Source organism: Pleurodeles waltl, chromosome 3_1 (genome assembly GCF_031143425.1).
Source record: "Pleurodeles waltl isolate 20211129_DDA chromosome 3_1, aPleWal1.hap1.20221129, whole genome shotgun sequence".
Lineage (NCBI taxonomy): Eukaryota > Metazoa > Chordata > Amphibia > Caudata > Salamandridae > Pleurodeles > Pleurodeles waltl.
In genome coordinates this window covers 1,776,233,763-1,776,261,596 of record NC_090440.1, presented here as the reverse complement: position 1 = coordinate 1,776,261,596, position 27,834 = coordinate 1,776,233,763, and the positions used below count along the sequence as shown (strand labels likewise).

Here is a 27,834-nt window from a genome sequence, read left to right as displayed (position 1 = left end):
CTTCTGTTTGAGGCATCCACGATGACTGACAAAGTATAAGGTGCTGGCTATAGTGTGAAATGAATGTCTTGTTATAGCTAGCATTTACATTATTTTCATATATTCTAGCCAATCGCACTGTTGCATGTTCTGCCTCAGATTACGTCTTTAACTCGCCTACACTTTTTTGAATTTTCACAACAGTGCAGGCAGCTGGTTAGGTTTCATTTCCCAAGTCATTCTTCACTCATTTACAGACCATTTTCTCTTTCCATCTAGAGCCGCCATATTGGAAACATTAATGCTAGATATCAACGTTGTGGGCTAGTTGTCTGACCAACAACAGATATGAACGTGGGTGCGGTGCGTCCTCCCGGTCTTTCACAGGATCACAGTGGTTACAGCTGTTTAAATGCATTGAGAGAGACAGCTATTATTGCTCATCTTAACTTTTAGCTGTTTGCACTTTGAACATATTGGGGGGAGCTGTTTTCCCATTATTTAAAAAAAAATTCTAGTCAATTGCACTGCTGCACTTTATGCCTCTGATTACCTCCTAAGCTCGTCAGAGCTTTCTGCATTTTAGTGATTATCTGAGTGCAGGGGAACAGCCAGGTTTAATTTATTTGAGCCCTGTTACAATATTTTACAGGCCCTTTTCTCTTTCCGCCAAGTGTTGCCTTCTTAGGAAGCCTACTTTTAGATATTGATACGGCGGTTCAGTTGTCTGACCAACAATGCAGATATAAACAAGGGTGTGACGCTTCAAAGAAAAGCCCGTTTATGCCCGTTCGCACCTTAATGACGCCAGACACTGGGACCCTTGGACAAGTTGGACTAACTCCCAAGGCTAAAATCTCTTAAACTCATGCCCAGCTGGTTGCAGTAAATTCCGGGCTTAGTTGATTATTTAATTGTTGTGCTTGTACCTCCATAGATACTGTATGACCTTTTGCATGCCTCAGCTCTAGTTGGATGTGCACAACACACCATTTTAGTTATGGATGATGGAGGAATAGGTTCTGGATCTAGAAGACCTTTAATTCAATAAGCCACCCATTAACACACCACAATCTAAAGCTGAGCGACCAAAAACGGTGAAAATACATTTATCTTAATCCTTCCAAAACTGTATGTGAAAATCCTGGATATTATTCATTACCCTTCTCCGGATTTGTGCTTCATTTCAAACCTGGCTAAATGCCATCACTATCCCAAAGTTGGATATTGCCATAAATGCCATCACTAACCCAAAGTTGAATATTCCCACACCAGAAAACTACAATATCATTAATGTTAACCGTGAAAAATAAGATGAGAAGTGGGGTTGCAATGATCTTTAAAGAGAAATATTGCTGCACCTTGTAAACTATCTTTATTCGGAAGCTTGAGGATGTGAAGTGATAATTTTCAGAGTGCTTTTCGACAGCATTGCCTCAACTGGAGGAGCCTTAATATACGCACCACCTACACCCAAGAACGAGTTTGGTATTCAACAGGCAGAATTATTAGCCCTTCTTGTAATTATAGATAACTACTTCTTGGTTTTAGGAGACTGGAATTTCCATTTTGAAGATCTTACTGATCCACTTAACATTATACTTAGTGGCGCCATGGACGCCTTCAATTTATTCAAAAAAGTCAGTGGTTCTACTCACATCGCAGGTCATATTCTAGAAGTATTATTTACCAACAATGATTCTCTTACTGTGGAAACAATAACTCCATAAATTTGGTTAGACCACCGCCTTATAAAGTTCTTGTTAAATATGAATTTTCATTCCACAGTATCTCTAAAAGCTAGTACCTCCAACTATGGAAGAACATCTCCCTAACTAATCAGGCAGAAGAGCTGCTGCTGACAAATGGTAGCATGGTGTCCAAAGTTCATGAGTCCGCCTCTCTGTTTACATCAGCCATGTAAAAGGCTATTGACGTCATTGTTACTTTACAAATGAGCAAACAAATGTGCCGTTCTACTACAACCAGATGGTACTCCCTAGAGTTGAGAACCTAAATCTACAGCTATGACTGATAAACTTAAGTTTAAGGAAAGCCTCAATAGCTATCATAAACTGATTCATCAGGCCAGTCAGAAATATTTTTCGTCAAGAAATGTAAAAAGTAAAAATTCTTTTAAGGAAATTTTTAAATTGGTGAAAGAAATTACTCAATCAATAATGTTTGAACAGTTCATTCTGGCATCCTCCTCCTTCTGTTGCAATCGTGCATACAACAATTGACATTTACTCCGTTCGTGCCCTGAATCCAGTACTGACCTTTTCCACCAAAACAGATAAGCCACAGCCATGTTTGAAGCTTTTGAATCACTCACAACTTTAACAGTCAAAGAAGCCTTGACTAAGGTTAAACCAGGATCACTTACAGATCCTTGCCACGCTAGTTTTTCCCACCTAATGGGCAGCACTACTGAGTCCTCAAATTATAGACTGTGTAACAACTCACTCAGCTCAGTGTAGGTCCCTGATCACTTGAAATATGTCCTGCTGCTTCTAATACTGAAGAGCCTAGGGCAGATCCACTGAATTTAACCAGTTATTGCCCGATATATTTACTTGCTAATCTGGCAAGAGTTTGAGAAGTTGAGTAACATCCATTTGAAGCAATATTTAGAGGAGAACAATCTTCTTGATGTCTCACAAGCCATATTTAGGAAGTCTCATAGCACTCTAACCACACTAACTGTACTGTGCATCAGGTTAGCATTAGTTGTTGTTAAGTCAGCAACTCTTATTCTTCTCGCCCTCTCTGCAGTATTTGACACAGTGTCCCACAACATTCTAATAAAACAACTGCATGAGGATGTTTTTTTATTCAAAAGCTGTTAGGTAGCTTCAATTCCTTCCGGCATGTAGAACACAATCAAATCTCCATTCAAGTTTGATCATGTATCAGTTAAATGAATGAATTAAACTTTATTTGCATGATTAATTAGAACCTTTGCAAAAAAAAAAAAAGAACAAAACATATACATAAAAGATTATTATAAATTATTAAAAAACAAGCAGTAATGATAGCGTTTTTAGGAGCCATTGAGCTTCACCCCAAATATCGTCGCACAATTACCTAAAGCTCTCTTGAGATGTAATCAATAATAAAACAAGGAGCATGATACCTAATCTAAAATGCTCTGTGAATTCTAAACTCAATACGAGGTGAATATTAGTGCATGGCCACCTTGCAGTACACAATGTGTCACACTGTCTAGAATTCCTAAGCTGCTAAGATTTATAAAATCACAGCAAGGTGCTTATAAAAAAAGATTAAATGACTGCTTATGTGTATAAAGTGCAAAGTGCCAGCGGAGCATAGGTGCAGACTGTTAGTTGCGTGAACACCACCCCTTTGCCTGAGGAAAGTGTAATTAGGTACACAAAAGGTTTTAAAAGGGTATCTAAAGTTGCTTAAAACATTAAAACTAAGAGTGCAAGAGCATCCTGATCGTCGCCAAGAGCAGTACGACAGACCCTTGTCCTCTGTTAAGGCTAATCTAGTTCAGCATTTAGGAGGATGCGTCAGCCAATTTGTTAGTAACGTGATTTTTGGAGCTGCCACCACCTTTTTACTTTGCAAGCCGTTGTGGGCCTGTACTGACAGTAGGTTTTTCCTCATAACGGGAAAAAAAAGTCCCTAAACGAGCCAGCTCCATAGGAGTCTCAGCAGAAAATATGTATTTGACCACTTCTTTGCAAGTCCGTAGGCCGTGCTTCAGAAAAAGGGGTTTTAAAAGTTAACGTCTCTCTGAGGCCAAACCTGGGCAACAGCATATTAAATGACTGATGGATTCAGTTTTATAGTTACAAAGAGAGCAATCAAGAGCAAGACCCCACTTTGACTACCAACTGTGTCTAAAATCCCAAACAGGCAAGGTTAAAAGCCACATGTGTAAGATACCCTGAAAGGTTCGAATACCCAGGGCTGCTTTCATATATGGCTGGAGGTTAGCCGAGATGTACGACCCAGCCAAGCCCTCTGCCCCCCTGATTTCTCTGATGACAGCAATATCCTTTTCTCTGGAGATTTGTGTGCCATGCTCATTCAGTATCTTTTCAGAAGAGCCTTCGAAATTCAGGGATCCAGTAAGTGCATGAGATCTAGGTAAAAAAGAAAAAGCCACAGCTTGCCTCAAGTAGTTGGCCCAGCCACTAGAGGCATCATCAAAGATTGCTTTCAGCGAGCTCCTCAGGCTGTCGGCATTGGCCCTGGATATGTCGTAAAATAGCTTGATTATGTCCTTTTTACAGTTTATATCCATACTAGATATATTAAATTCAAGGTGGATCCCCGCATGTCTGGTGAATTTCGGAGCTTGAAATATCCTTTTGTAAGCTCTCATTTGTCATTTCTCAAGGAATTTCGTTATCCTTCCAGGATATGCTAAATGGTTATAAGTGATCATGGGTAATAGTTTTGCTTTTATGACCCTCCTTATTGGATCAGCTGTGGGCGCCTGGAGCCGGTGATGGAGCTTGGCTAAAGCATATGTAGATCTCTCTACCTTGATGCTAAGAGCTGTTACCTGATGGACTATTTTACCGGTATTGAATAGCCATACCCCCAGGTACTGGTACTTGTCTTCCATGTTTATACACAATGCACCAAGCTTCCATCTTCTTGGGTATTTATGCGTCTGACGTCCAAAGACCAACACCTGGGTTTTTGCTGCGTTAACCTTAAAGGCGTTTGTTTTGTTGTATTCGTGCAGAATTGCCAAGCTCCTTTTCAAGCCTGATTGAGTCTGGGCAATAGGACTATATCATCGGCATATTGGATTACAGGGAGCACTGTTTCCCCAATTTCGGGGGAAACGTGTTTCCTCTAAGTAAAGATTTGCAGAGATCCGCCGTGAACAGGTTTAACAAAGTTGGGGCAATGACACATCCTTGTTTTAGGCCTTTATTGGTATTTATCCTTTTGGTCACATGCGTAGGTGAGACCTTAACTCTTACCCATGTATCAGAATAGAGGGCCATTATGGCTGCTAATAAGATTCCCTGGTATCCTCCAGGTTACCAATTTTTTCCAAAGTATGTGACGATCTACGCCATCAAAGGCGGCACTGTAGTCCATGAAGCACGCAAAGAGAGGTTGGGTGGCTGGTTTCAAGGTTTTCTGGCCCAAGTGTGCCAGTGCCAGGATGTTGTCCAGAGTGGACGGGTGTGGCCTGAATCCTGTTTGGTACGATGGAATATTATTTTCTGAGATCCAATGTTCCAGTTCTCGGAGTAAAACCCTTGCATAGGCCTTGCCGTCCACATCCAAAAGAGCTATTAGCCTGTAGTTTTCCAGGAGGGTGGTATCTCCTTTATCGTACACCGGGTGCAGTATTGAGCCTTTCCAGGCTATATAGATGTCTGAATGACAAAGACAGTTATTAAAAAGCCTAGTCAAGGGGATGGCCCAGTAAACTTGGTCGTCCTTAAAGATGCTTCCGGGTAAACCTTTTGGGCCTGGGGCGCCGTCCCGCCTGATGTTACTAAGGATCATTTTGGTCGATTTGACCGTGACCATTAATGTGGTGTTTTCTAGGCCATCATACTCCAGATGCCTGTCCCTGGTGCCATGTGCTTCCGTAAGTCCAGATTCCACGTAGAGGGAGCCCACATATGTTTCCCATGCACTGGTGGAGATCGCATTGGCCTTAGTTACTGTTCCATATTCTAAAGAATTAATGCAGGCCCAAAACTCTCTGCTTTTATTCGGGGGCGACAAGGCTTGTAAATGGATCCAGCGTTCTTCAGTCTCCTTCTGCATCAATTTCCATGCCTTGGCCTTAAGATCTTTTCTTGCCTGTCTCCTGAGGTTTTCTACTGCCAGGGATTTATTCCTTCTATATCTTCTTTCTAGCTGCCTACACTTTCATTTGCTCTGTGTGTATTCCCTTGTTGCGATTGGCGGCCCTACCCTATGGCTTTTAATATTTGAGAGCCCTTGTTGTGCTTGGCGGCTTAGACATGTATGTAGGTTCTTTCATGACTGCCCACTGTGAGCAGACGTCACTATCTTCTCCATCTAATGTAGGGAGGCCATATTCCTGCTTCCAAAGGTTGTATTTTGCCTTGTCCTTTCCCCTCCATTTAATTCTCTTTATTGATGGGCATAGATTTGTTTCAAGTTGCTGGCCGCTGGTCATATAGGAAGGCAGTCTCGGTCCTTCAAGGGCCATTTCAATTGTGACTGGGTTGTGGTCACTCTCCGATCTTCGAGTCACCTTGTGATTTAGGCATCTGTTCCATAGTGCCTGACTTAGAAAGATGTAGTCTAATATAGAAATATTTTTAAAAGTTGGAATAATTGGTTCAGGGCTTGTGGACTTTGCTAGTGAAGATCTCAGTTGATGTTCTATAAAGAAGTTTTCTAGCGCTGATCTAAAGATGTCTCCGGGGGAACTCGAAACCTGCCCTAGATGTCGGGTGTTAAAATCTCCTGCAACTAGAAGTTCATGAGCCGGGTACTCGTATATATATTCCTTTAGTTTGGACAGAATTAACTTTAATGTTTTCTGTTTAGTTTCTCGTTTAGGGTTGATATATAGGTTTATTATCGCAATCGGTGTGGCTTTATTAATCAGTGTGAGACCATACATGGTTATTACATGTACATCTCTAGTTGATTTCTTCAAGGAGACCAATTTCACCGCCCGATCTATTTTAAGATATGTAGCAAGACCACCTGTGTGTCTTCCAAACAAATTTTATCTTCTGCTGGAATATGCGTGGTTGCGAAACCAGGTATGGTTTGTGGTTCTTTCATCCAAGTTTCCTGAAAGCATAAAATATCTGCCTTTTTAAAAAAAAAGATCAATATTAGGGCTCGTAGTAAGGGAGGCCAGCCCTGCCACGTCCAAACATATGACCTTAATCACTTTCTCTGACTTAATGCTTAAGGACCTGAAGTTGTTAAAGGTACGTATTTGCTTTGGGATTCAAAGCTGTGGTGTGCCGATCCCAAGTCGGTCTGCCCCCAGTGTGATGGGTCATATTAGCGCTCTCCGGTTGGAACAATCCACCTTTTTTTGTTAATCGTACTATAATTCTTTTATCTATTGTCGGTAAAATTACCGCCGGGGTGCCCCTCAGAGTACTGAAGGCTTTTTTTGGTGTGTAGCTTGGGGTTCTCTTGTCAACCTTGAGGGTGGCGCTCTTTTCTTGGTATACTGATTTTTATACTCCATTCTTCCAGGAGGCCCACAGATCCAAAGATTCTATCTGCCAAACCCTGATTGGACTAAGATGGTAATGTTGACTCCCCAGGACAGATCCATGGATATTTGTTAAAAGTTACTGTTAGCAGATCCCTTGATGTGAGTGTCGATAATGATGGTATATGCTGTAATGGTCTCACAATATTTGTTCTGTTAAGTATGTCCCAGGGCCCATGTGATGTGTATAGAGGAGAGAATATTATTGTCAGTTGTTCGTTGATTTCATTCCTGATTATGCTGTTTGTCTTAAAGGTTCCCTGGATCTCCCCCACCTTTTCTGGCCTATATATCATGACAAGTTGTGATTGTAGTTGGCTGATGTGAGCAGGTATTTGCTGTCTATTCTCTCTGCTCCATACACCCTCCTGTATAGACTCCGTGGCTTCTGTGTAAGCAAAGTTTTCTTCGATATCGGGTCTCTCCATGACTTTTCTACTGTAAGTTTTGTTCCATTTGCGAGCATCCTTATTTTCATGTACTGGGGTCACTGCTCCCTTGGTCCATGGAAAGCTTCTCCTCTCCTCTGGGGCTGACTGGTTGATCAGTGGAGGCAGCGTCTTATTATCGTATCTATCTGTGGCGACCTCATTTTCCTCACCTCCCTCGGCCTTGTCCCATATCTCTAAGCCCTTATGATCCTCTGCCTCTTCGATCAGTGGAACTGCTTGTTCTCCTATTTCATTTGGGTAGGCCCTTACCATTTTGTGTCTCTCAGCGTTGGCGAACAATTGATCTGGGGTCACCATAAGTTTTCCCATCCCTGTAATTGGGCGATCTTCATATTTGTGCCCTGAGGTGAAATTTCCTTCCCTGCCCGACTGGCTTGTTTTCCGTGCTAGATAGAGGCTGGGTGCAGGTTTCGTGTTTCACCTTTGTTTGCGATTTCTGGAGGAAGACTGAATATGTCTCAGGCTGACCAGGTACCTGCTGAAAATTCCCTGTTCCACTATGTTGTTTCTTTTTTGTTTTATGGCTTTCGACGTTTTTTTTCAGCTTCTTTTTTTTGTCTTCGGGTTAATTGTGGATATTGTACTGTCCTGGGGTTGTACTCGCACAATGGCTTATGTTTTACATAGTCGGCTTGCTCTGCCGTGCTGTATGCAGGCACGTTGGTTGCTGCAAAACGATGGGCTTCTTGGAGTTTCTCCCTTTGTTGCGTGTTATTGGGTTTCATCGTACTTCTTCCATCTTCGCCTTCTATGTCCACAGTTTGGCCTTTAGTGGGGTCAAGGGATCCAGGCTCTTGCAGGTTACCCTCTAGCCCGTTGTATTATTTCCGGTGACGTATTTGCAATGTTGGATGATGCTAGTTAGTAAGTCTGGCAAGGTTGCTAATTTGTCAATTATTTTGTCGTTCCGTGACCCCCCCGACCGCCTCATCCTTGCTTGAGCTGTGATCCCAGTTGTTTAGTTTACCGCGGAGGGCATTCAGTTTGTTGTCTAGGGCTATTACACTTTGGGCTAGCATGTGGGTTAGTTCTAGATGGATCTCCATTTTGTGAGATTGGCAAGTTAAGGCTTTCACTGCCGCTAGTAGGGAGGTATTGATGCCGTCTATAATCTGATCTGGTCTTGCCGCCTCACCCCTTTCCTTGTTGGGGGAGCTTTCAGATGAGCAATCCTCCTGGGGTCTTTTAGGCCCTTTCCCCATACCGGATGCTCTCATATTTGTTATTCGTATTGGCCAATTTTCTTGCTGATCGTCTTGTCCCTCTTACTCTCCTACGGCTGGCCATTCCCTAAAAGCATTCAATATGCCATGTAGTGGAGTGGAGTAGACTTGTCCATTGTTCATGAGTTCATTTACCTGGACCACGTCAACCTGTGATTGATTCCGCTGGTGAACCTCGACCTCCACCACCCTTATCCGATTGTTTTCACTTTCCGTCTTTCCTTTTCCCATTTCTAGTTCGTCTTTCCCTCCTGTGGATGTCGGTCCTAGTATCTCCGGCTCGTACTCGTGTTCGTGCTCTAGACTCGTCAGAAGCATGTTACTTGGTCTGTTGCCTTCACAGGCAGTATTCTTATTCTTGTTTTTGTCATTGATCCTGTCATTGAGGCTATCCCAGCCCTCTTCCAAGGCGGTGTCCGCCAGTTCAACCAACTCTCCAACTATTGAGGAACCCATGCCAAAACTACTGCTACCACTGGAGTCTTGCTCTTGCTCCTGCTTTGCCTTTGGGCCTTGATCTTGTTCTTGCTCTTGTGCATGTTGATGCTGATGTTGAGGTAGTCCCTGGTAATGGGGCTAGGGGAATAATTGGTGCCTTGGAGACGAGGACATCCATACATATGGTAAGTTCTGCCTGTTCGCCGCCCTCTTCCATTCTGTCTCCTGCTCCACTTCTTGCTCTTGTAAAAAAGTTGTGGATTTAAAGTTTCTTAGAGCCAGTAGCTGTTCGCTTGCGGGCCGTCTTAAGGACCAGCAGACTCTTGGTCTCCTCTACTGGCAGCTGGCCGAGTGGTCTATTTGATTTGCGGTCTTCGTCATCTTGGTGATTCATTCCTATTTGCGCAGCCATGATCACCTAGAGGGTCCCCAGGAACTGGAGGGGGGTAACCTCTGGATCAAACTGCTCGAGTTACTCTGGCCGTGTGCTGGGACGGGTTGAGCTCCGCCACACCCACCCCGGGGGGAGGGAGCACGAGCACGCTTCTCGCCGTTTCGCCTGTGATTACTTGCTATTGGTCTAGTCCGATCTGATCTGTTCTGGTAGCCAGTAGGCAGGCTTACGGCTGTCGGCTGTCAGTCTGTCGAATACTCAAATTTTAGTCTCCTGGTCACTTTTCGGAGTCACAAAGGGCCAAAGTTATTGTAACTGTTGTAGACTGATTTGTCAACACTTGGTTGCCAGGTAAAGGCAGGTAAATGCAAAACAAAGCTGGCGCGGAGCTGATGCAAAAGTTTTTTGGAGAGGGCAATGAGAAGGCACTGGGCAGGCAATAAGGAGTGGAAATACAAGCAGGGCGGGGGGTGCCTGCAGGGACTCACCCATCCAAGTCGGGCCTCTCGTCCGTCTGTCCTCTGAGACCACGGAGGTCTCTTGGGGTCCTGGGATGACAGCCACTGCAGTGCTGCTGAGGTTCCTCTCTCTGGCCCGGGCTGTGACACTTGCTGGGGCAGCTGGTGGCCGGCTGTAGATGGCGTCTCCCCTCTGGTGCTGCACAGTTCTGCTCGATGCCGCCTGGGTTGCGAGGGTTAAGATGCGTACTATGCAGTGTGCAGTGCGCTGTGAATCGTCCTCTGTGCGTTAGGCCCTGGAAATCTCCCTCTCCCGCCGCCTTGCCTTCCTGTAGTGGGAGAAGGGGGTGCCTGGCCTTTTTGACCTTTTTTACACGGTGCCGCTGCTGTAACCGCTGCGGTTCGCAGCATCTTCCCCGCAGCACTGGGAGCAGGGAGAATGGGCGGGCGGCTTGCGGCGTCTTCACCGCGTCTCTTTCGCATCTGCGGGCAGGGGCAGGGAGCAAGCGGCATGCAGCTCCCCGTCCTTTGCGGGGCTTCTTGCTCGTGCTGCTTTCCCCGTCCCAGGCCTGCTGCCTGCGTGCCTGCTCCGCCGCTGCGCTCTGCCTCCTCCTCGCGTCTGCAGATTTTAGATGTCCTGTTAGAGCCCATCTCTGTATCAGTTACATGTGGAGTCCTGCATGGCGTTTCCCCAAGTCTGATGCTTTTTATCTACATGGCATGGTGGCAGCCATAGAAGAGCAAAGGGCATTAACATAATCTCTGATGTAGATGATACTTAATTTGATCAACTGTGGAAAATGTCACATCACAAGAGAGGATCTGGTGGACTGTTTGCTGTTGTTTGCCCCTTGGAAGCAGAAAATTGAAAAGTGACAAGACCAAGGTGATTCTGTTTGGGAAGGCACACCAAATCTGGGCTGACAATTGGTGGCCACAGTCACTTGGCCCTGCTCCAACTGCTGAGCAAATCAGCCGAAATCAGGGAATCATTGTGAAAAACAAGCTTTCAATGATCAGACCTTATACAGAACTTATTAGTCCATCTTATGTCTTCTTCATAGGATTTTCAATTCATTGTAGAAAAATTATTGTCTAGGCACTGATTATTAGTCGTCTGACCTATGGAAAAGCTTGATTTGTGGGCTTGACAGAATATTTATTATCACGTTTACAAACTTTTCAAAACACAACACCTCGTCTAATGTGCAACCTACCAGCAGATCAAAACTCTCTGCACTGGCAACCATGGGGAAGGTAGCGAGGGAGAAAGACTATGCTCCCCCAATGAACAGGGAGCAGAGCTCGGAGGAGAGCGCACAATATGGTCCAACGTTACGAGATGAGATACAAGCCATAACAGCCACCAGCCAGGTGTTAAAAACAAAAATAGATACCTTGGGGGAGGACTTGAGCCTGCTTTAAGACGACCACCGCCGGCTGGAGGAACAAGTTACTACAACAGAAGGGAGGTGGTGGAGATATCACCGGCGGTAGCAGACTTGACAGCCTGATAGACCACCATGGAAACCAAGGTCAGGACCCTCGAATTGAGGGCCGAGGATGCAGGGAACAGGTCCTGACGCAGTAATATCCGATTTGTGGGGCTGCAGGAGCGAGCAGAGGGAGATAACATGATTGACTACTTAGAAAAGCTAATGTGCACTGAGAATCCCCAGGAGTGTCTGTCCTCCTTCTTCACGCTGGAGAGGGCTCTCTTGTGGCAAAATTCCCTTTCTACAAAGATCAGGGTTATATTCTAGCTCAGGCCCTTCCGAAAGGGGTCTTGCAACAGTAGAGTGATCATTTTCCCTGACTTCCTCCGTGAAGTGCAAACACGACACTCTATGTTCAACAAAGCTAAAAAGTGCCTTTGCCAAATGGGGGTGCTGTTTCTGGCTCATGTCTGAGTGGGGACCGCTGAGGGAATCTTATTTTTCCATTCTTCACAGGAAGTCTGGAGCTGGATTGACAACCACCTGCAGGCTAGGCCTAACGGCATGCAGAGAGCACAGTGCCCCTCTGGACCTCAGGGGGGGGGCCTGCCCGCAGAGCGTGTTGACTCTGTCAGGGAGGAACTTAAACCAAGAGGTTGAAGCAGTGGCTCACATGAGAGACTCAGATGCTGGATCCCCAACTGCGGTGCGTGAAGCCTACGCAGAAGACTCGGAATCAGACTTAGCCTCCAATGTGTCAAGCACATCCAGCACCCTGTTACCCCATGTCACCCCTGGGACCGCAGAACATCATTTAATAGTCTGTCACACTACTGACTAACTGGTTAGCATTGGCTAAGGGACTCTGATGGCACCGTCCTGCTTTCTCATGGGGCTGGAGTACTCATGCGAATCTTCCTTAAGATGCACAACAATGCCTGCCGCAAGTTACTGGTTGGGCATATGGATCGGGGGCTTGAGATGAAGACCTTATTTTGTTCATACATGCATGTTTTGTGGGAAAGTCCGCATCTTATGGTTGGGATTGAACTGGTTTGGACAGGGGACTTTGGAGGGAATGTTTCAGGGGTGGGGAGTTTGTTAATTTGGGGTTCCTAAGATTGCATCAATTTGTGGTATAACAACTCCGAGGACTCTTTTGGAGCAAACACAGAGGGGAGGCAAATAGGGTGTACGCACACTCACATTATAAGTAATCCGCCTGGCTTTGCAACCGAGCTATAAGATACTTTTTAGAAACATGAGAGTCATGCACACCATGTCAAAGAGGTACAAGGTATTCTCATATCTGAACAGATGGGGAATACATATAGCGTTTCTCCAGGAAACCCACCTTACTGCCCAGGAAGAGACGGCGCTTCAGAACAGGTGGCGCAGCCAGGCCTTTTATATTAATTACTCTGCCTTCGCAAGGGGAGTCCTCATCTGGGTGAGAACAGGTGTCCCTTTCCAGCATCTGGCACATGCGTCAGACTCCGAGGGGAGATCTGTAGCAGTGAGCGGGAGGTTAGATGGTAGGGACCTAACCCTTATATGCTCCAAATACGAATAAAGCTTCCTTTATTTCCAAACTTCCAGGGCCCCTGGTGCATTACATAACACAGTCTACTGTGAGTGGGGGCAACTTTAAGTGTGGCTAGCATAGGAAAGGACAGGTTGCACCCCCAGCTGAGGGAATCATCAGCACTGAGGGTAGCCTGAACATTCTCGGATTGGCAACAAGAATGGGGCTTAGTAGGCATCTGGCAACTGACGCAACTCCACAATAGGGATTATTCATATTTCTCCATCCTGTACAACCTAGATGCGTTGCTTGGCACTCTTCTGTGTTCCCCAGATGTACATAGAATGGTAACAAATGCAGAATACTTGCCCCCATGGTCTCGGACCTTAACTCGCTCCCCCCTGAGCTTCAACTATCATTGCCCTAGATCTAGGATACCCACATGGTGGCTAAAGCCCTAAGACCAGGTCTTTAGGGGGTAAATAAGAAAAACTATAGACCAATTTTTTGAAGCAAATGAAGGGAGAGGTTCGAATAAGAATGCTGAGTTAGAAGCATTTAAAGTGATACTGCGGGGCCAATGCTTGGTGAAGGGGATGGGTGTAAGTGGGATGTTGCTGAAGGAGGTTCTGGATGCTGAGGAAGAACTTCGCCAGATCGAGAGGCGGAGACCGGAGAATCAAGACTTGCAACAGACCCTGTTTGATAAGAAAGAGGAGGTAGCGGCTAGAGTAGAGACTCCGCTGCCTTGATTATAGGGGGTACATGGCACGCACACATTCAGAGAGAGATAGGGCTGGCACATTACTGTCTTGGCTGGCCAACCCCACAAAGTGAGGGATCCCAATTCTAGAACTTGAGACAAATGGGGGAGAGAGGGCAAGAGTACAGACAGGAAGGGATCAATTACTGCTTTCTCCAGTATTATACGCAATTGTATCAAAGTGCATGCACCCACAAGGCGGAGGCAATAAGGGCATACCTGGACCCCCTTAGAGCTTCCAAACCTTACTTGCGAGGAGGCAGAGATTCTTGGGGAGGTTATCATCCAACAAGAGATTAAAGCAGCAATAAAGGGCATGGCACTTGGGGAGGCCCAGGAAACAGATGAGTTTCCTGCGGAATGGTACATGACTTACCCAGATCAACTGGCACCAAGACTCGAAGCACTGTATACCGAAGCCTGGGCGTCAGGCTACCTACCCATCACTATCCGGGTAAGGCCCCCAGTGACTACAGAGCCTATCATTCTCTTTTGATGCTGAATGCTGATTATAAAATTCTAGCCACGGAACTGCTCCCCCATATGCCTTGGTTTAGATACCCAGACCAGGCCAGGTTCATTCCAGAGCATAACATGGCCCTCAATATTAGGGGCCTTCTTTGAACCCTAGAGCACGGGGCCCCCGATCCTAAAGGGGCAGTGGCTATGGTTGTGTTTGATAGCTTAGAGTGGGAGTATCTATATGAGGTAATGTTGCATATGCACCTGGGGGACGGTTTCTTGGCCTGGACCAGACTACTCTACATATGCCCAACGGCACAAGTCTGGACAAACAGGGTGATCTCACACACTTATAGGGTGGAGAGGGGGACACGGCAAGGGTGCCCTTTGTCGCCCCAGCTCTTTGCCTTGACGGTGGAACAATTGGCGGCTCAGGCCCACCTGGGCACCTACTACTGGGGACTAAGGGTGAGGGAGCACTGGCACAGGATAGCTTTGTATGTCAAAGACCAGCTGTTATTCCTGCAGGATGCTGCTAGCAAGTTAAACGGACTTAGAATCATGCGGGATGCTTTTGGGCGGTTGTCAGGACTTAAAGTGAACTGCCAGGAATCCTTGGTAATCCCAATAGCTGCGGACGTGGCCCCACTGAATGGCCTGGCCCCCTTGCAGTGGGCCACTAGATGTATTTCTTATCTGGGAGTTAAGGTGTACCATGATCGCACTGACCTTCTAGACGGGAATGTAGGCAGTGTTCTGTGCGGCCTAAAATCTAGTATAGATTTTTGGAAAACCCTTCCGCTGTCAGTAGTAGGCAGAATAGTGCTGCTGAAAATGATTGCCCCTTCCCTCTCATATACTTCTTTGGGGCACTCACACTATGGATCCCTCGGACATTCTTAAGAGAACTGAACTCTACAATCTTTTCATTTATCTGGGGCTCAGCCTGTAGGCAGGTAGCCCTGGACATCCTACAGCGACCTGTGGCAGAGGGAGGGTTGGCAGTCCCAGACTTTGAGGGGTACTACTTAGCAGCCCAACTTCAGTGGTTTGTCCAGTGGTTGACGGGCAGGCAGAGACTAGAGTGGGAAACTTGGCGCTTTCGTACCTGGGGTGATCAAATTAAAGTGAAGGGCCGAGGGCTCGGCACATTTCAATATCAGACACTGAGGGATTCCGAGTGATGCCTAAATGCTGGGCTAGATGCCTAAAGAGGGTGCATGCCAAAATTCCATACTCCCCAGACCTACCAATAACCATGCTGAGAGCCCTCCTGCATGGAGGGGACTGCAGAGGCCTGACAGACAGGGCTTCTACTCTGGAAGACCTTTTTAAGGAAGTTAATTACTCCCCTTAGAAGAATTTAGAGCGGAATTTGCACAGGGCAGTTACCGCAACCATACGACGACACTGGGGGAATGGAACTTCTGAGCCCCTGGTCTCAGTAAGCTGTCGCTATATAGCCCTTACCTCATGTACTGTCCAAGTGTTTTCCTGTTTTATAACGCTCTCTGCCTTTGCGGGCGACCGGCCCCCTAGTATGCTATACTCCATAGGATGTCTCAAATGTCTCCAAATGCCAGCTTCAAATTGATTAACTTCTATGTACTGCTGGGGGGCATACTTAACTTCAGAGATATTTTCAAGTTGAGGAGGCAGGTTGTCCCAGATGTGGGGAGAATGGGGCAAGCCTACTACATATGTTATGGAGTTGTCCTCAGAACCATCAGTATTGGGAGGGGATCAGAGAACTACTGGACACTGTCATAGATAGGAAAACCCCATGCACACCGGGTCACTGCCTGGCTGAGCGGGTTCCCGCACACCTCGAAAACTAAATTTACCAGTAAGTTCAAGGTTCTAGGGTTCCTTTTGGTGAAGTGCGAGATACCGCAGAACTGGAAATCAGCGGGGGTCCTGACTGCAGAAGTGGCGTAGCAAGTTGGCAACATGGGCAGCAGTAGAGGGAGAAGTATTGCTAAGGGAGGCAAAAAGGGGGATTGGTGCATTAGAGGTGGCGCATGCGTGGGAGGCCCTGGTGGTTGACCTTCGGGCAGCCACCACGGATGATGAAGTATTGCCTTGAAAGGTCTGCTTGAAGAACCACAACACCGACCAGAAGCGGCCCTGTAGGTCACTGACTCCACCTGCCCCCATGACAACCTTTTTATATTGTGACAGGCAAATGGAGTCTACCCATAGTTTCTGACCTGGAGACCTACCCGGAGCATCACTGTTATCATGCATTACTGCAGATGAAATCGTTAGAGGGTAGGACAGGCGGTTTTTAATGTTTACTGAATGGACACCATGTGTAGGAGATGCAGCAATATGCTTCTACACAAATGACTGAGATGGTTTGCACACTGTAATATTGCTCTCACCTATGAGATGGAACGGTATTGTAACAATGAGTCCAGCTGGGCCTTCTGTTTTATTGAAACTTCATAAAACATGTTAAAAAAAATATAAGGTAAAGAATATACTGTACCTATAAGAAAATTTCAGTTTGAATGAAAGCTATTACAAATGACATAAAAACATAATCAAAATACATTTATTATGATTGTGGCAGGTGATATGCCATACCAAACAAATTATAAAGCAAACTGTCAAACACTGATGAACCAAGTGACATATTCAAGAACTACACAGTATGGCAGGCTACATCAGAAGTCCTGAAAACAGACAAATCTGTGGTTAGGAAAATTATAAAATGTGCATTAAAATAAACACAATTCAAGTTTTAATTCTTCAAAATGGCCCTACTTCTAATGTTCTAAAATTCCATATCAGAGAAAGTCCAAGGTCCAATACTTTCTTAATGTGAGTCTTCTCCTATCCCAGTCATCATAGAGTAGAAAGTTACTAGTAGCATTAGCATGGAATACTCTAAGCTGGCAGATATTAAAAGATGAAACAGAAATTCTGGCTTGTTATTTTGTGTTTACAGAATTCTGCGGGAAAAAAAAAACAGAAAAACACAATTATTTCAAATAAGTACTCTTAATTATGCTTTGTCATAACTTAATCACATTATACTATCCTCAGAAGTACACAGCTATAGAGGGGAAGAAACAAGATACTAAGCTATTGAAAGTGATTTATTTTTTTGGGTTTGGGCTGTTGACAAGTTCAAGAGTTTCTTGTGAGGCACAAAATGTATGCTGCAAACAGATAATAAGCTACTGGTAAGCTATCAGGAAAGGTGGGGGTTCAGTTAGAATTTTCCCTGGGCTTGCATACAAACTGGAAGAGTATCAGTTCACAACTGTATATTTCTGGGAGGCAATATGTGCTGCCAGATTATTTTTCACATGCTCAGTTTGAGGAAGAAAGAAATGAAAGTGAGTTAGAGGAGGATGACGATATAACAGCAGCATGGTTGTCTGAATGCAGTGATGCTATAGAAGCTATTACTAAATAGGAGCAGCTGGAAGCTTCTGATGGCGATGAGGTGCTTAAGGTAAAGCATATAATAGCTAACGGACGTCTTGAGGAAAAAAAAAAGCTTAGTGTTTGTTTGCAACCATCTTGGAAAAAAAAAGAAAAAAAAGAATGATGTTGGGATGTGATACGTTGGGGTCTTGGTGTGCTCCTAGGGGAGCACTGATCATTGATCCCATCAGAGGCATGTAGATATGACTGGTATGAAATGTTTTTACAGATAGCCTGCTGGAGGCCATTAATTGATAAAGATGTGGACATTTATGTTAACCAAGGCGCCATGAATAAGTGTGCAGACACAACTGTTGAAAGTTGGAATTGACGTTATTGCACCAATAAATATCCTTCTACTGACGCCTGCTCCTGTACTAATAGATTATTACAGTAAATGGTAGGAGGTTACATTTGTGTTTCAATACTGTAGAAGGTCTGCCAAGACCCTGCCATCTGGTTTGTTATAACGGGGTCTAATTCACCTTTCAGGAGTTGTTAAAGTTTATCAAGGTTAATGGCAAAGAGGATGTTAAGTATTAATTATATCATCTGCATTGTCATGATCAATGTAAGAACAGTCAATCAGCTCATCAAGGAGACCGTTAGAATGGCACTTAAATGTAATGTCCATGTTAAAGCAGCGCTGAGGACCAGATTATCGTCATTCCGTACTACATCACTAGAAAAACACCATTCAAATTACTTTGTTGCAGATTAGACCTTACTAGGCTTTTACAATATTGGTCCAAAGTATGAAAGAAGTTTCCAGGTCAGGGGAAGAGACAGTTAAAGAATGTGGATGCTGAGAAACAGAACAAGATGAGGTTCAACTATGACAACAGAAACATGGTTAAAGACTGTTCTATTGAGGCAGGTGACCGAGCTAGGATTAAATATACCAGGGGAAAACCTACAGTTAATAAATTCAGTAATTCTGTTAAGGCAGTCAAGAAGAGGAGTACTGCCCTTCTTTTGAAAAATGGTAAAAGTTGCAAAAGTTTATGTGTTGTTTCAAAACCTTTAAATTCAGCAGATCTCACACTTACCTCCAATAGCATGCCTTCTATTCAAGTTTGCAATCCTCCTGGTGTAAGAAGCAGCGCTGATGCCGGCATGAATTTAAATACTAGCAGTGTAGCAATTTTGCACAAATGGCTATTGTCTGATGCAATGCAGCCAAAGAAATGCTAATTTTCATCCAAATGTAGAAAGTCCAAAAAAGAATGTTGCACCTCCTATAAAGCTTAAATGGACTTTGCAGAAGGGCACCTGACAGCAAGGATGATGTCTATAACTTAGGGTGGCAGATCAAATGCAGTCAACTGCCACTGCTCAATCTCCATGCATGGAGGTGCAGATTGTACGGTTTGGGTGGAATGACCCTGCCCTGCAGCTGCAAAAGAAGTTTCCAAAGTGGCAGCCTCATCAGAGGACAGACGCTCATGATTACACGTTAGGTGTACTTAGGCCTGGTCATTCTTGATCTTTTGTAAAACTCGAGGAAGGGGTGGCAGAAACAGGAAGGTGTATAGGAGTCCTCTGTTCCATTCCAGCCCAAATGCACCTCCTACTGATTCTCTTTGTGGAAACTCCAATCTGCAAAATCTTTGATACTACACTTTCTTGACAGTGACAGAGATCTACCCAGGGCTCTCTACTCTATCAGAAGATAGCCTGCATCAGCTTGGGATGTAGAGACCAGTCATGATTCACCACACTCTGCCAGCTGAGCTCGTGTGCTATGGTATTTAAAGATCCCGCCAGGTTGTTCAGATATGTGAAATGCTCTGATGATCCAGCCAACTGTTGAGGCACAAAGCCTCCTGGCAAAGAACCCAGGGCCCCATTCCGCCATGCTTGCTGCCATACCGCGTGGAGTTGCCCATGAGAACACCATTCTCCCCTTGACGGACGCCAAGGCAGCCTTCAACTCCAGACAAATGGTCTGCGCATCCAATAGCCTGACATTAAGCCAGGTTTTCACTGGAGACAAGAGTCCTCTGAGCTCCACCTCCCCAGATGACTTCTCAAACCAGCAGTGAAGCATCCATCACCAGCAATACAAAAGGATGATGGACGGAGTGCTGAACAATGCAGACAGTCATCCCCCAGTCATAGACCGGTTCAGGGTATCACCCCCTCATCAGCCAGGGAAGCGAAGGTGGCGGGCAAGCAGCCTGAAGAGCCGTATTGTATAATGTCTGTAAGTAGTGGGCCAGAATGCTTTATAAAATTTGGTCAGTAGACCATCCGGATCTGGGGTTTTCTCTGTGGCCTGTGATCATATGGCCTCCTAAATCTCAAGTGGGGTAATGGTGCCATCTAGCTCTCAAGTGGGATAATGGTGCTGGTCTGGGGGTATACTGGGTAAGAGTAAGAAGTAGTCAATTATATCTGGCCCTACAGATACAGCAGAGGTGTACATGGCGGTATAGTAGCTGCCCACTGAGGTGTGTATGGCTTTCTGAGTATGAAGGAGGGAACTGGTAGTGGAATGTAACACCAGTATGGGACATCTGGGTTGTTCTTAGCGAACAAGCCAACAGGGAACCCGCCCAATCTGCCTCTGCATGTGTCTTGGCAGTGTGAGCGGCAGAAAGAATTAAGAGAGCGAAGGTGGTCTAGAAGTTCAGCATGTTCACGCTGTGTCAGTAGCAGCCTCCCCTTGTTTTCTGGTGACAGGATAGCTAGTGATTTGTTACGCAGCAGTGCTTGTTCAATACGGGAGATGTTGCTGGCGAGCATTCGCTTAACATTTCACAGATATCCCAAACAGTATCCCCTAATAACAGCCTTAAAGGCATCCCATTCAAGAAGTCAGGTTAGAGCAGTATTAGCAGTGAACTCAACATCTTCTACTATACGTGTGCCCAGCGAGGAGCGAAAAGGGGCGGAGGGGGTCTTCTAGTGCTGTAGGCTGCAGCCGCCAAGGCTCAGCATCCCAATTCAGGCATAAAAGGTATGATCAGAGTGAGTGCAGCCTAGGCACTCTTTATGTGTTATGTGGGGAAAGATTTCTGGTGTGCCAAATAGTCTATCTATGCGGACATGCAAGTTGTGAAAGCTTGAATAAAAGGAGTAGACTCTAGTATGAATGTTGTGGAGTTTCCATATGTCTGCCACTCGCTAGTGTTTGAGCCAGGTCAGTGCCTGGGCGTTGGACGTAGCAACTGTGCAGGGGAGGGGAGAGAAGGTGCGCCGTATGTTAACATCTAATACTCTATTTGAGTCTCCTCCCAGAAGCCATGGAATCCCGTTCCAGCGTGAAAGTACCCCTGATAATCTTGTGACTAATCTGTGTGGGTCAAAGTTAGGTGCATAGATAGAACCAATAAGTACATGATGCCCCTCAAGGTGCTCCTCCACCAGAACATAACGGTCCTCTGTGTCTACAAGTGTCGTGGGCACAACAAATAGGGCATAAGCTTTGATCCATACCAGGGTGCCTCTGGCATATGTGGAATAGTTTGTGGAAAACACTTGCCCATGCCGGCGATGTTCCAGTTTAGCAGCTTTAGCCAGTGACAAGTGGGATTCTTGCAACAAAGCTATGTGGGAAGAGCGTCAGCGCAAATACAAATATACTGGTTATCTGCGCAAGAGGGTATGCATCCCCCTCACATTCCATATAAGTATATTCACGTTAACCGTGGCTTTGAGTCTTATAGGTTGGGGGTGGGAGGGCACTGTCCCATGGTGGATGTGTTAACCACTCGATGGTGCAAGACAGGAATAGGCGCAGACAGTGAAGGAAACCACTAAAACCATTGTAACAGGGCAAGAGCAAACAGTTAATAAAATAAACAAGTATCCGCCCAAACCTGTGAATGCATGTGTTAATGGTGCAAAAGTGTCCAAGGGAGGTGTGTGTAATGCAACCAACAAAAGGAAGATGAAGTAACCCCTTATGCAGGTTAATCACAGTACAACCAACCCTGTGCCATACATAATTTAAAATAGACTATAATGCAAGACAATGTCGACATGACAATGTTTCACAGTTATGATGCAGGTGAGTTCCCCATTCCAGATTGGCATTAGGGGAAGAGTACAGTGGGAGAAAGGAGAGGGAGGGGGAAAATGATATAGGAGTGGGGAGGACTGAGTGGTTGTCTAAATCAGTCTGTTTTAATTACACCATGGTTACTGGGCATGTATCGCAGCAAAATGAGATAATGGTACCATACAATGTACAACAGTGTTCAGCCAAGGTCTTCAGCAGTTTGTGGCATCACCTGGGGAGACGTGACAGAGTCTAAGTTGGAAGGCCAGGTCAACAATGAGCCATCATCACTAGAGGACTTGGACAGTTCTTCATCAAAGTCTGATAAAGGCTTTTCGTGGTGGTGACCTGAAGGGCTATGCATCATTCTTGGATCATTTGCTTCAGGTCCGGGGTGTTATGTGAACTTGGGAAGCGGACCTATCAGCAGTACCGGCATCTGTAGATCTTATGCAGTGGCAGCCACAGGCCCAGTTTCACACGAAGCCCAGCCAAAGGTAAGTCCGGAACGTTCAATCCAATCCCAATTGTCCTTAGGATTGGTGAAGAAGGACGTCTAGCCATCATGGACCACGTGGAATCTCGCTGGGAATATCTGACTCCCAGTGCTTGGAGGCACCTCTTGACTGCAAGGAAGGAGGAACGTTGTTGCTGCACCATCAGGGTGTAATCGGGAAATATGATGAGTGAGTTCTCCACTGTCAGGTCTGGTCATTTGCGGGCTTCATCAAAACTTGTTTTGCGACCACTGTAGTGCAGCAGATGGATCATCATGGCTCAAGGGTTGGCTCCAGGAGGAGGCTGACATGCAGGGGCACTGTGAGATTGTTCTATTGAGAAAAAAAGGGGATAGAGCAGTTGTGGGAAGAACACTATGTAGCCAGTCCTCTGCCAAAGACACGGGGTTCGGGCCCACCACCTTTTCTGGTAGGCCAATAATGTGAATGTTGATCCTGCAGGACCACCCCTCTGCACCGTCAATTCTTTCCTCTAGGATGCAGATCTGTTTGCACAGGGCATGTAATCCTTTCTTAGTGTCCTGTGCCTGGGGTTGTATTGTGGAAATGGTGTGCTCAGCACTTGAGACTTTGTCGCAAGGTTATGCTGATCCACCCATAGCAGGGTTAGGTCTGTCGCCACTGTGTCTATCCTTTGTTCTAGCCAAGGGCGAGAGTTTTCAATAGCCGTCAAAACTGTGTCCAGCTTGCAGTCTATAGTGTCCGTTTCTCAGGCCTGAGTAGTACAGCACACATTTAGAGGCAAAGGGAGTTCTCTTAAGGGGAGCAGGGGTATTTTGGGTGCCAGAACCCAGGCAAATAATGGCGAAAGCAGGCGTGTAATGGTGGGGATCCTGCGTCTTCTAAGGTGCTGGGCCCGTGTCAGACAAGGTGGAACAACGTAGCACAAGTGGCCCAGTCCACAGCTCCATGACAGCATTTGTATCTTGCTGTTTGACGGTCTGCCTTCTGTTCCTGCCATGTAGCACCCTAAACTGGTTAGTGAATGGTTTGCTACTTACTCCTTACCGGGCACAGTCTAATCTGGTGCAGGCTGAATTATTACTGTACATATCGTGTGTCCCTGATGCTGCAGTAGCAAACTCTAAAGGGGGCTACTTTAAGTTCCTGGCCCTTGTTTCCATTTGCTTGGCCAGTCGTAGGCTACTCTCTTGCAGTTGGGGACATAGCACGACTTCCCAGTTGCTATGCTGATTCTTACAAGCAAGTAGTTGATAGCATCTGTTTCTGTACCTGGGGTGATTGAGTTGTTCCTTCCTCAAGAGCATAAGTCACTGCTGCATGTTTGAGGAGCACTTTTCTTAGCTGGGGGGAAAAGAGAGTACACCCTTGACTTACAACTGCACCTTTTTAACATCATTGAGCCACCTCTTGAGGTCAAAATCTTGTGACTCCCAGGCTGCAGGCGTATATTCACCCCCAATCAGTCAGTATGCCGCATCCATCCACTGATGTATGTGTTGGTGTGGGTGAGCCAGCTGGACTGTTCCACTGTCTTTGCCTGCCACTGAGGCTTCACTGTGGTGCTACCTCCTCTCTACTTTCTATGATGGCAACCAACAGGAGGAGGTGCCGCTTCCATCTTGTGTGCCTCTCCACACTCGCTGAAAATCATCCTCTGCCATTCCACACACTGGAAGATCCTGGGTGTCTACGCCAGTGTCAACACCAGTGCAGTACGCGCTCTATTGGTGACAAAAATGCAAAAACCCAGCCCTCTCAAAACAACGTAATTTATGCATTGTGCTGATATGCTGTGGTTTAACCTTTTGCATTGCAGAGTTCAATCCTGAAAACGTATTTTTAATATGCTTACAAATACTGTTTCTTTGCAATGTATTGCTGCAGGTTTTCCGAGTGTGTTAGGGTGTGGCCCCTTTCCAGGGCCTTCCAGAGACTTTCCCTGCAACATGCCTGGGCGTGGTTCTGGGCTGGGCCAAGACTCTATAAAAGAGAGCCAGCCCAACTCCCAGTGCTCACTATTTAGAGGTCCCGGTGTAGAGCAGCAGCTTCTTCCTGAGCTCCTGTCCCGGCGGTGTATTTGAATCTTCCAGTCTTCTGCCCTTCATCCTTCATTGGTGATCATTGTTCCAGGCGGTAAGACGGTGGCTGGACTGTCCTGACACCGTTATTGAGAATTTTCATATTCTTGGTTTAATTCTTAAATGAGTAACAGATTACTTGAGCGCTACCATTTCTTGACATTTATATGGTAGTTTATAAATAGGCAAGACGCGCGATTTGTTTCATAAAGGTTTGAATTTGTTATTCATTGCGTGCTACCATTTCTTGACATTGGCATGGTGGCTTAAGAATCGGCAAGACGCGCAATTCGTTTTATGGTGCTTAAACATTGTTGTCCATTGCACGCTACTATTTCTTGACATTTACATGATGTTTTACAAATTGGCAAGACGCGCAACTCGTTTCATGAGGATTTAACTTTGTTGTTCATTGCGCGCTACCATTTCTTGACATTTACATGGTGGCTTAAGAATCGGCAAAAGAAGCGTGATTCGTTTCATTGTACTTTGATCTAGTTATTTATTGTGAGCTGTTATTTCTTGACATATACATCGTGTTTTACGAATTGGCAAGACGAACGATTCGATTAATGATGATTTGACTTTGATATTCATTGCATGCTACCATTTCTTGGTATTTTACATGGTAACACTCGAATCGGCAAGACGCGCAATTCTCTCCTCAAGTTTATTTCATGTTTATTGTATGCCACTATTCTAAGATATTTATTATGTAATATTCGAGTTGACAAGTTATGTGATTTGTTTCCTGAATTCATATTGTGTTATTCATGGTGCACAATCCTTTTATGGTATATATATATATATATCTGCAATATGTGCAATTTGTGTTGAAACATTTTAAGAGTATACAGAAGGCCAGAGTTTCTAGATGCAATATTGTATGGTCATAGTATACATTCTCAAAACAGGATTTATATGACTGGTTTAAAATTTAGTCAGAATGTTTTTCTGATTCTCATGTAAAGGAAAGTACTTGAATAAGAAAGTTTTCATTTAATTCATCTTGATTCCCCTACAGGTATCCGGCCATCTTGAAACTTAGTCATTTTAAACTTAACTCTTAGATTGTTCATGTTTTCAGAGTGACTAGGCTTAGAATCATAGTCTAGTATTGATTTCAGGAGATATCATTTTCATATTGTGTGTTCTAACCTTTTTCTTACTACAGGTCTCCTTCCCAGCTGTTCCCTTCCTAATCCCCTCTTCCCCTCTTGAACAGTCTCTGTGATTTATCTATCAGAGTCTTGGAGCTGTTCAGTGGTGGACGTGTTGGGAACGTGCACAGACCCCGAGGATCTGGTGACTCTGACAGAATAGTGAGCCCACGAATTATTATCCTCCTGGCTTGTGTATGTTCTCAGCATGGCCACGCTAGACGAGTTAGTCAAGGCTATCACCCAGCTCCAAGCAGAGGTGGAATCATCCAAAGAATTGACAACTAGCTTAGCAGAGTGAGTGAGTCAGCTGCAAGATAAGGTAGAGAAGAAGGAACAAAGTCCCACAGGTGTGTCTTGGCCAGGTACTTCTTCTCAGGGTTCTGGAAGTAATCCGATTTCCCTAAATGTTCCTTCTGCAATTCCTTTAGCTCCCCCAGACCGTTTCTCAGGTGACCCTTTCAACGCGCAATCTTTCCTGGTTCAAGCGGAACTACACTTCACCTGCAGACCAAATACTTTCCCCAATGCCCAGTCCAAAGTAGCTTTCTTGTTATCATATCTGTCTGGGGATGCAGCTACTTGGGCAATTCCTCTTGTGCGTAAAAATAGTCCCTTGTTGTACAACTGGAGAAATGTTGTTCGTGAATTTGAGAGAGTTTTTGATCGTAGAACTGTAACATAGTCAGCAGATCGTGAATTATTAGATTTACGCCAAGGGAATCAAGACCTAGTGTCGTATTTAGCCAACTTTAACCGTCTGGTTGCCGAGACATCCTGGCCTTAAGAAAAAATAAGCGGTCTTGTTTTACAAGGGACTCAAAGAGGAACTAAAAGATATCTTAGCGCAAATCGACCCACAACCTACAGACTTGTCAAGAATGAATAAATCTTGTCTTGAGACTTGATCATCATTTAGCAGAACGTAAAGGAACGTGCAAAAAGATTGAAAAATATTCATGGTGCGTTCATGATAACAGAGACTCAAGAACTCCGAAAGAAAGAACGCCGGAACCGATGGAAATTGGAACCATCAGAAGACCTTTGACCAAAGATGAAAAGGACCTACGCAGAAAAAATTGACAATATCTTTATTGTGGGCGAAAAGGTAATTTTGCCAAAGATTGTCCAATCAAACCAAAGAACAAGCAAGGTCCAGTTCAGAAGGTCGCAGCCAATGCACCAGTCGAGTTGGAAAACTAAAACACCCAAGATGCAGAGAAAGGTTGCTCTTGGGTGTCACCGTAGACCCTTCACAATCTAGACATCTTAAACTGGAAATAAGAGTTCAGGTCAAGAAAAAGATCTATTTAAAAAAAGCTCTAGTTGATTCTGGGGCTACTGGGAACTTTGTTGATGTCCAATTGGTTCGTGCATAGGGTATCCCATGTATTGAAAAGAAGACCCCAGAAATCATCCAGGCAGTCGATGGAAAACTCTTGACTGGAGGTCCGGTAACTCTTCAGACTATCCCCTTGTCAATGATTTGTGAAGATAAGAATCAAAGAAAGAAACATAAAGAGAAAATCATCCTTGACGTGATCCATGCTCCCCAATATGGGATTATCCTCGGCTTGTCATGGTTAACTCATCACAATCCGGAGATCAATTGGGCAGAACGAAAAATCGTGTTCTCATCTGCGCTATGTAACGAACAATGTCTCCAAAAGATTCAAGTACCAAAAGTTTGCAACTCTTACATAGCTACTGCCGCGGAGAAAGAAATTCAGCTGCCCAAACAGTATTCATCTTACAAAGATGTATTTGATGAGAAAGGAGCAGAGACTCTACCTCCTCATTGATCTTATGACTGTCAAATTGATCTAGCCCCAGGTGCGATACTTCCCAACTGGCGTGTATATGCCCTGTCAGAACATGAAAATCAACATTTACGAAAATACCTAGATCAATTTTTGGAGAATGTCTTCATTCGCCCCTCAAAGTCTCCTGCAGCTTCGCCTTTGTTTTTTGTTCCAAAAGCTAATGGTGAACTTCGAGCTTGCATCGACTATAGGGGTTTGAACAAAGTCACCATCAAGAATAAATATCCTTTACCCCTAATTCCGGTCTTATTGGAACAAGTAAAGAGAGCAAAAATCTACACGAAGCTTGACCTTCGAGGTGCTTATCATTTGGTCAGAATGAGAGAGGGTGACGAATGGAAAACAGCGTTCAAGACAAGATATGGCCTTTTTGAATACACCGTCATGCCCTTTTGGTCTGTGTAATGCTCCAGCAGCATTTCAATTTTTCTTGAATGACGTTCTTAGAGAGTACCTCGACATATTTGCCATAGTCTACATTGATGACATTTTGAT

The 27,834-nt window shown here is 45.0% G+C and overlaps 1 protein-coding gene across 10 annotated transcripts in view; it reads right to left on the bottom strand.

The window, feature by feature from the left end:
• The window catches only part of TBCCD1 (TBCC domain containing 1), a 356,963-nt gene that overhangs the window by 87,691 nt on the left and 241,438 nt on the right, over positions 1-27,834 (bottom strand). For 2 of the 10 annotated variants that reach the window (XM_069225795.1, XM_069225794.1), the window contains exon 8: positions 16,888-17,309. The exons of the other annotated variants lie outside the window; for them this stretch is intronic. In XM_069225795.1, the coding sequence (XP_069081896.1) occupies positions 17,289-17,309 (21 nt within the window). In that variant the 3' untranslated portion in view covers positions 16,888-17,288. Of the gene's footprint in view, positions 1-16,887; positions 17,310-27,834 lie in introns of those variants that run through there. 10 annotated transcript variants of the gene reach the window in all.